Genomic DNA, 9,599 nt, shown 5'->3' on the forward strand with positions numbered 1-9,599 from the left:
TAATGGAAAATGCTTACTACACTTGCCATAATATTATGGATGTATTGAAATGCAGAGGGTTTCCTTGGCCGGAGGCTCAAAAAAAAGAAAAAGAAGAAGGGAAGGAAGTGACTCAAACTTTCAAAATAATTCAGATACTATAGTGACAATGTGTTGACAAAATATATAGTCTTATATGATTAATTGCATTTCAAACGTTTTAAAAAAATACATAAACTATGCTTTGCATAACCATGTAACATTATTGTACATGTTTTGCCATTGTACTGTACTTAGACATAATAAACATCTTTAATGGTTAATCGTCGTCTTCGTTTTCTTTCTCCATTGTTTTTGACACATGCTTGCAATACTCTTTCATATCAAATTCTGTGTGTCTAATCATAAATGGACCATTAAACACACAATGCACTGTTACAGTTTCCGAGTATTTTAGGTTGGGTAGTAGCTAAATAAAAATAAAATAGATATAATAGTTGTAATTATATTTGCGCAAAAATAACATATCGAATGTATACTAACTTTGGGTGTGAGTAAGAAATATTGAGAACTGTTTGGTCTTCCAGTCATTTGTACAAGTAAATTAAATACCCGTCTTTCATTCACAGCATCCATTCCCTGGAAAAGATCAACTATTTAGAACAATCACAATCGCAATAGTTATCAAGTTATGAAAATTCACAGATGCGCGATTATAAAAATAAACACATTAATATGATTTAGCTTATACGAAAAGTTTTAGAACGCGCAAGCCGCTTAAGTCGAGGATACTTCTTTAAAAAATTACCTGATTAATTTCATCTACGCATCGAAAAGGTACTCTTGAGAGTTCTTGAAGTGAAATCATATAAATTGCAGTGGTTACAGCTCTTTCTCCACCGCTTTGGTGATTTCTTGTTAGCTCCTGTAACTGATCGATATCTCTAAATTTCACCATGATTTTTAGGCCATATTTATCAAAGTCCATCTACGAATATGCATTAATCTCTGTATAACTTTTTAAATAATACACATATAACTTAGTTTCACTTCAGGGTAATTGAACATACGATATTTTCTGGTTGTACTAGTATAACCTCGCCTGCACAACCCATTGCTGAAAAATATGAGCTAAAGTTTGAATTTATTTTTTCTACAATTATCGACAATGGTTGTAACCATTTTTCTCGTAATGTTTGGACCCGTTGTGTTAATGTTTCTATCTCGCCTGTCTTTTTCTGAATGAATTCCTTCAATTCACAAATTTCTGTTTCTACTTTCTCATATTCGTGCAACGTCTGAAATGAAAATACGTAATTGACCATCAAATTAACGATTTACTAAATTCATAATTCGCTCGGATGTTTATAATACTTACACTTTCGCCATCAACATTATTACCCATACAAAAAACTTTTGCTTGAGCAGTGTGCAATTCGTTATTAATTTCCTCAACAGTAGGTGGTAATTTAGAAAAAGCTTTGTTTATTGCCGTAAATTTTTTTGTCGGATGGACCAATACCATTAGTAATTTCTAATGCTTCGTTGTACATTCTTTGCACTTCTTGTAACATAGGATTTATTTCTGATGTAAGTTGTCTTACTCTGTTTTCTGCTTCTTTAAGTTTTTCTCTTAAATCTTGAGATTTGTTTACTTTCATTCTCAAAAATCGATTTTGCAGTTTTAATGCCAATTGAATTTGTTCATTGTCTATAATATACTTAAAACATGCTTCTAATTCATTATTATACGTTTCATAAACGTTCAATTGTTTATTCAAAATCACCTAAAACAGTTATATTTAAGTATTTGTATCTTTAAACCAAAACTAATACGTATAAATGTTATATGCGAAAATAATGAAACCTTTATATCATTAGTACTGGATTCTCTTATTTTATCAATACTGGTTTGTTCCTTTTGTAAATTTTCAATTTTTTTCTCAATCATAGATATTCTAGATTTCAGAGCTTCTATTTGTTGAAGATTCTTATGAATTTCACTTCTACTAGCCCTATACCTATCTAATTCCTTGTTTTGTTCACATATCTGTTTCTCGATTTGCTCTATTTTTTTGAAAACGCTATTTTTTCTTTCTCGTAATGATTTTAACCTAAAAATACATTTTGATTATGATATTATCAATAAATGTAACACCATCGTTTTAGCATGAAAAGATATCAACGAACTCTTCTTCGATCTTTAATAATTTAGATTTATCTAACACAATAGATAACATTCCTGTACTTGATACTACGTGTATTCCAATTGATTTTTGTCCCGTATATTTAGACTTACTGAGCGAATAAGACTTTGTTTCTGAAAAAATAAAGAGAAGATATGTCAGTTAATTTAATTAACTGTTACAGCAATATAGAATTAGAAATATATAATCATTTTACTTACTGCTAAAATATCTATTTATATTAGAAGGTATGTGATCTATATTCTCATCAACAAGACTTGTTCCTACAGGTATATTATGTAAATTATAGAAGTTTACTAAATACTTCATAATAGTGGTTGGTGCTTCGATTAGTGATACTAAATAATGAGTAAAACCAAAGCGTTTAATATTTTCTAAAGGAACTATTGGTACCATGGAAACCACTCTTGTAGGATCAGAGTGTATAACATTTACTTGTAATTTCTGCACATCTCTCAAATGGTGTAATAACATGTTCATGTCTTGTTTATTTTCACAAACAAATGCAATTAATTCTCGAAATGCGATAATATTTTCCAAATATTTCGCGTATTGAACATCTTTTACATTTATGTTAAGTAGTATTGGTTCATGCACTATTCCAGAGAATTTATCATGGTTCTCTCTTAACCATTCTACTGCTCTATATGTATCCATACTTTTTTCTCTTAGAAGTTGTAATCGCTTAGCTTCGATATTAAGAACTTGCCGTTCAGTTTCTTGAGCTATAAATTTGATATTGTTATGCAGTTTGTAATTGAATTTTGAATCAACATTGTAATTGCAGTATACTCATAGATAGATACTGGTACATTTTATCACATTTTTTAAATATTTAGTAAAGTCCAATCGTAATACGCATTATTCATTCTATGTGAAATAAAAAATTCACCTCTGATCTCTAGATTTATGCGATCCTCTTCTTGTTTGAGCGCTGCATTTTTATTTGTTAACATAGCAATCATACTCCTTTGCTCTTGTATCTTGGTGAATAGGTCCTGCTTCCTTTTTAAAGCTTCCTCTATAAAATATAATGACTTCAGAGATTCCCATATCATGTGAAAGTATTACGATCAAAATTAAAACATGCAACTAACCACATTCAATATCTTTCAAAATGGCAGATAAATCATTGTCTAGTTTGTTTTTTTGTTGTTCTGCTACATTAATATCATGGTCTCTGGCTTCTTCAGTTTGTATTCTCTGTTTGCACGTATTTTCACACTCTTTGATATTATTTTCACAGTCCAAAATATCGTCCATCATCCTTTTGAGTTTACTAACTTTATTTTTCTGAAATTATACATCATTTAGGATATTTATTATGTCTATAAGTTATATGCAAGTTTAATCTAAAATATATAAACTCACATGATCTGCTACAGAATTCTGAAGTACTTCAATTTCTGATTTGGTTTTATTTATTAAATCATTAGTAGGTTGCATTTCTGCTTCTAAAGATGCCATTTTTGCTACTGCCTTTTTCTTTCTACCTTGTAGCTATAAGATATGTATTTATCAAAAGATTATGTAATTAAAAACTGAAAACAGTATACAAGTTTTTATAACTTGTTGAAAAATTTAGTAGTTTTACCTCGTGTAACTCTTTACGCTTCTGATCATACAGTATCCATGCCTTTTTCTGTTTCAAAGTAACAATTTTCCTTTTTATTAATTTTCTTTCCTTTATACTACTAACAGTTTCTTTCAAGCCTTCATATATCTGAGTTTTCAATGTCAATAATTTTTGTTTACTTGCTATCTGTACTTCTGTATCTTTATGATCTGATCTGTACTGTATTAACTGTTTATGATGTTCGAGAATTATTGGATCACCAACCGATCTTTCTGTGTTTTCTAACAACTCTTGCGAATTCATTTTTGAAAACTCTTGCACTTTGTCTTGAGGAAGAAACTGACAAAGATTATCTATCTGAAAATGAAAATAAATTATTAAATTTTAAGTTAGATTTATAGAGATCAAGCTTAAATACCTGAATATCAAAATTTCTTGTTAAATCTTGTATCTCTTTAATGTTTGATTGATTTTTATCAAGCAACCAAGATGATTTTCCCTGTGTATTAAACGTTCTACAGATAACAACATCTCTGTTTTTGCCATTCTTAAGATGGATTTCAATTTTTGCTTCATTGCAACCTGCTTTCACATAGTCCCCAACTTGAGATGAACGTCCAAGGGTAGTAGGTTTGCCACCCAATCCAAGAACAATCGCGCAAACAATTGTTGATTTTCCTGTGCCATTGGGTCCGATAATTACATTTAAATTTCTGCCAGGTTTTACAATGACTTTACTGTACGTTCTGTAACAAAATAAACATATCTAGTACGTTTATCTATTTACTGCTATTATAGAAATCAATAAAAGTATAAAAATGTAATACTAACACAAAATTTTCTAGATAAATGTAAGTAATTATTCCTTTATCGATGTTGCTGTTGCTCATGGTAAAGTTTTGTTTAATGCCTTTAAATACATCAAAGTTATTTCATTATAAGGGATCAGTATACTTAAATAATAGTAATTAGGTATTTTGTAGAAATAGTGTATGAAATAACATAATATAATAATAATTACATTTAACCGACGTCACCGTATCAACTACACTATTTTCGATTTCTTGAAGTTACATGAGATGAGACTTTGATGGGAGCATGTAAACATAACTGAACGTAACCTATCCGACAAGATAAACAACTGTTGTAACTGTTGCAAGAGGCCGGCCAGAGACATATCCGAGTTGACTTCAGCGACAGTTGCGGAAAAGGTAGGAAACTCTGGGACAAGGACAGAGAGGGCGATACAACAATTGCAGGAGAGACGAGGACAGGGCGATTAGACTAGCATGATTTTTTTTCCAGGATATCGAAGCAAAGAAGCAATATTTTCTAATAATTCTGATTTTAATATATTCGTTACACTTTGACGGATGCGACTCCAAGGTCTGATTTTCCAATTTCGCCCTTAAAACTTAAAGGTAATTAAGTTTATATACTAATGAACCTCGACTCTTAATGAATTATTATTATAGCATAAAGTCATTGCAAAATAACGGTCGACATGTATCTTTCATTTTCATGCTTTTTGCCGCCATTTTTGCAATTAACAATTCTATTTTTTTTTTTTTTGCAAATTGAGGTTCATACGCATTTTACGTACCGACTAAAGAAAAAATTTTTTGATTTTACCTATCAGATGTTCTCCCAGTGCTCCACGTATCCCACCGTTTCGACCGAATCCTTTCCTTGCTAAGTTGATAATATGTTGATAAGTTGATAAAATGATCAACATCGAATTGACTATAACGATAAATTCTAATCTAGGTAATGTCGTCGTTGTTGCATCGTCTGCATGTTGCCAATGTCATAGGTACGGTTTGTTGCAATCGTGCGGGACCTTGACGATCAAATTATGATAAAAGGAAAATGTTTCCCCCATCAACGAGTGGCGTTCTACCTCGTTTCAGATCGATTTACACCCACATAAAAATGATTAAATATCATTGCTTTACGTTATACGTCGACAGAATGGTCGTATTATAACGCCAATAAATTATTTTCCATTCGAAGTCTACCTGTAACAACCAACTTTCTGGCAGTCTTCAACTTCCCGGCGATCGGAACTATTTAATACGAAAGTAAGTCTCTAAATAGAGCGTAATTTGTGCCCGTGAAATTAATGTTATTTTATGTTTACATATTAAGAGGTCTTTACGGTGTAAGTACGGAAAAATTAAGCATACTTAGGGAATTGTTTTCGATTCTATAAAATAAAGAACGATTCAAACGGTTTTGCTACTAATAAAACTAATTCAGAAATAGCATAAAAATATTTTTGTACGAATTTTATAAAATTCATTCATTGATTTACATTAACGTTAAATTAGCTTCCTTTGATGTCGGTATCTTCGTGGTTGTCAAAAGTTTTTTAAGAAATTCAAATAGTTTATTAAGTTATACAAGTGTGGTTATATAAGAGTGGTTATCGTGTGAAGCAGAGTACACCATGTAAGTAAAAACTAAAGAAAATGACGCTTGTTTACTATTTTACTATTTTGTTTTTTTTTTGTACTCTATTTATTCTAGACATTTGAGAAATATGTAGAATGTCATTGTTTATAAAAAAAAAATAAGTTAATAAATTACAATTTTACATAGTTTTTTTTTGTAAATTTTGTAAATCGGTGTACTAATACATTCTACACCCACTGTATCTCATATTATCAACCGTATTCCCATTGTCGAATCCTTAATTGCAATAGAAATAACAACTCCTCATGCAATAGATGTTTTCCTCGAGAAACCAATGATTCAACCCTTATTAATTACATTCAAGTTTCTAAAATCTCATGGCTTATCGTCGTAAATCACATATCGTTTCTAGTATACTAACACGTATACCGTGCTTATATAGTAATTGTATCTAAGTTCAAGTTTTGTGTAATATACAATGTACCCAAGTTTAAGTTTGTTTAATTCTGTAATATGTACCGATTGCTTTAATTTACAATGTATTTGTCAATATGCTCAGGAATGAGCGTATTGCTAATAATCCCGTAAGGGGTTCAATAGCGTAATAAATAAATAAAAAAAGACCGTGTTCCCATAAAACCAGAGCCACTGGCTTCGACATTTCAAATTCAGTGGCCTGGCAATCGAAAACAATTCCCTAAGTATACCTAGTCAGATATTTCACCAAAGGACGTTTCCGTGTTCTTTGTTTCAGAGGAAACAGTCGCCAAATGTCTGGTCGATCGAGAAAGGCGAAAAAATCCGCAGAACGGAAACTATGGAAACTACCGTGGGCCTTAAATTTGAGAACGTTGATACATCTTTATGTCGTGTTCGTTCGCGCGTTTGGATATATGCCTTATAAGATCGAGTCATCGAGGTACGTGTTCTCCCGGCCACAACTTGCTTGGACCGCAATCATGATGATATTACAAACGTGCGCAGTACTGTACAGCATTTATGAGATCAATTACACCGACAAAAGCATCGAGTACACCTCCATGATAATGCATTACAACATCGTTCTGTCTCTGGGTCTCATAAACGTATTTTCGGGTTTTGTTTCGTGTCGATCGAAGATACACGCGCTCCAAAGAGTGTCGTGTTTAGCTCGAAAATTGCCATCGGAAACTTTGGGCAACGCGGTTCAATGGGCGATAATAAACGACACGATAAAACTCGTTCCGATGATCATCTACATGCAGTTCATCATAGATACGAAAGTAATTTTCAGCGTCGTTGCTTGGTTCATGTTTATTTTGACCATGCTATTCAACTCGTTGTACGTGATCAACGTACGGGTGGTGAACGCGTGTTTCTGACACATAAACCAGTCTCTTGTGAAAGTGAGAGATGTTCTCCTGAAAGACGAGCCCCATCTTCTAAGGAGGGTGTACCACACGCAAAGGAATCCCATGTTGCTAACGGAACTGAGAACCCTCAAAAGACAGCATTTAGAAGTCAGCGAGGTTGTCCAGCTTATAAACGAAACGTTTAGCTTGGAGGTGATCGGCACTATTGCGTTGACGTTGGTCGATACCACTTTTAACTTATACTTTTGTTTATTGCTGATGACCGACACTAATCCAGTCGATATGTCGTGGTCTATTGTGTTGGTGTACGTGACCTTCTATGTTTGGAACTTGATTGCGATGGTATGGGTCTGCGAGTCTGCCACCGACCAAGCTAAGGAGATTGGTTCCAACATTCACCGAATCCTCGTAATCACTTTCGACGAACAAGTCTCTACCGAAGTAAGACGAAAGAATTGGATCGGATCAAAATCGGTTAGAAATTAGCGGCGAATCGACTTTGATCCGACTGTGACGCGTAACAAGCACGACTTTCATTAATCTCTCCTTTTCGAAGACACAGTTGGAGATGTTTTCTGTACAAGTTTTGCAACAAGACAACACGTTCTCGGCGAAAGGGCTCACGACAGACGCAACCCTTCTAACAAAGGTAAATCGAGAGAACCTTGTCGTCAGAGCTGGGTAAAATACGTATTTTAAATAATAAACAGTAAATAAATATTTTATTTCGGATCGTGCAAGTATTTTTAAAAATAAGATATTTTATTTGTTATAAAAAATGTTTAAGGTAATGTTTCAAATAATATTTTATTTCAAAAAAAAAAAAAAAAAAAAAAACTGAAAATATTAGCGCCATAGCTCGGAATATATTATTTATTTAATTTATTACCAGCAAATAAAATATTATTATTTTACTAAATTATAGTGTAAAATATATTTATTTTGGTAATGTAAAACGAACGAAGTACTTTTCCTCTGGATTATAAACATACGTTCAATGTAGTTCTTCAACGAATACTTCTATTAAGAATCTTCAATAAGAATGTTCATAAATCGAGTGACGGAAAGAGATATTCTTCAATCGCGAGAAATAGTTTCTCCATCTGTGTATCATATATAGACAGTTTATTTTCAGGTTAACAACTATGGAAAGTATTCTATTTTATGCGTTAGATTATCAAAATAAAATATTTATTTTCGTGCTTTAACTATAGATTACCGAAATAAATTATTTCATTTTACGTTTTACATTATCAAAATAAAATATTTTATTTGCTGAAACTTTATATCCCATTTGAAATGCTATTTTATTTGAATTCCGAAGAATCTATTGTTTAAAATAGTATTTAAAATATTTTCTCCACAAATATTACCCAACCTCTGCTTATCATTCGCCATTGTCGCGGTTTTGCATAGTATGTTTATTTACAGGTAGCGAGCACTATCACAACTTATCTGTTGATATTGATACAATTTCTGTTAATAAAACCTTGTTGAAGGAGTGCTCGTGATTTCCGCGCTAAGGAACTCGACCAGGTTGGACTCAAAAGTTGTTGTTAATTAATCGATTTACCTATTATTATCGCGAGCAATTAGTGTTATAATGATAACTCGGTAACGTTCGGATACTTTTGTGGCGTCCGTTCGGTAGATTTTACTAAAAATGTTTTGCACGACATTCCAAATTTAACGCGCATAAATATCATAATGATATGTTATAATAGAAATCCGTAACATGACGCACATTTATTAAGCGAAAAACCTTTCGTTTCATTCTCTTCGGCTTTCGTCGTTAGTGAGAGATTATCCTTTCTTGTACGATCAAGAAGATAAAAATTATAGCGATAATAATAAAAAGGATGCTGCCTGAAAGGAAACAAGAGAAATAGGAGAAATAAACGCAAAACGACGTTTTCTTTTCTTGTTTTCTTCCTCTTCATCTAATAACAATGCTACACAGCACAGATTTTATCATAATTTTATTATATAGAATAATATAGAAAATATACATAAGATACGTTGAATATATTCAACAATTATTATAACGATATTGTTATTTCACCTCGCATA

General features: G+C 32.1%; 2 protein-coding genes across 2 annotated transcripts; one reads left to right on the forward strand and one right to left on the reverse strand.

Moving 5' to 3' along the window:
* Positions 1-151: 151 nt before the first annotated feature.
* LOC128882150 (structural maintenance of chromosomes protein 5) lies at positions 152-4,944 on the reverse strand. The gene is given in 16 exon segments (XM_054133719.1): positions 152-448; positions 523-618; positions 788-967; positions 1,050-1,277; positions 1,358-1,483; positions 1,485-1,766; positions 1,847-2,093; positions 2,170-2,299; positions 2,387-2,911; positions 3,079-3,207; positions 3,284-3,479; positions 3,558-3,686; positions 3,781-4,119; positions 4,181-4,508; positions 4,594-4,672; positions 4,784-4,944. Coding segments are annotated over 15 exon segments (3,144 nt in total). The 5' UTR covers positions 4,653-4,672; positions 4,784-4,944; the 3' UTR covers positions 152-298.
* Positions 4,945-4,989: 45 nt separating this feature from the next.
* LOC128882151 (uncharacterized) lies at positions 4,990-9,350 on the forward strand. Its single transcript, XM_054133720.1, is given in 4 exon segments — positions 4,990-5,843; positions 6,932-7,970; positions 8,092-8,178; positions 8,961-9,350. Coding segments are annotated over 3 exon segments (1,176 nt in total). The 5' UTR covers positions 4,990-5,843; positions 6,932-6,947; the 3' UTR covers positions 9,027-9,350.
* The last annotated feature ends 249 nt before the right edge of the window (positions 9,351-9,599 follow it).

This window comes from Hylaeus volcanicus, unplaced genomic scaffold, assembly GCF_026283585.1.
Source record: "Hylaeus volcanicus isolate JK05 unplaced genomic scaffold, UHH_iyHylVolc1.0_haploid 22114, whole genome shotgun sequence".
Classification (NCBI taxonomy): Eukaryota; Metazoa; Arthropoda; class Insecta; order Hymenoptera; family Colletidae; genus Hylaeus; species Hylaeus volcanicus.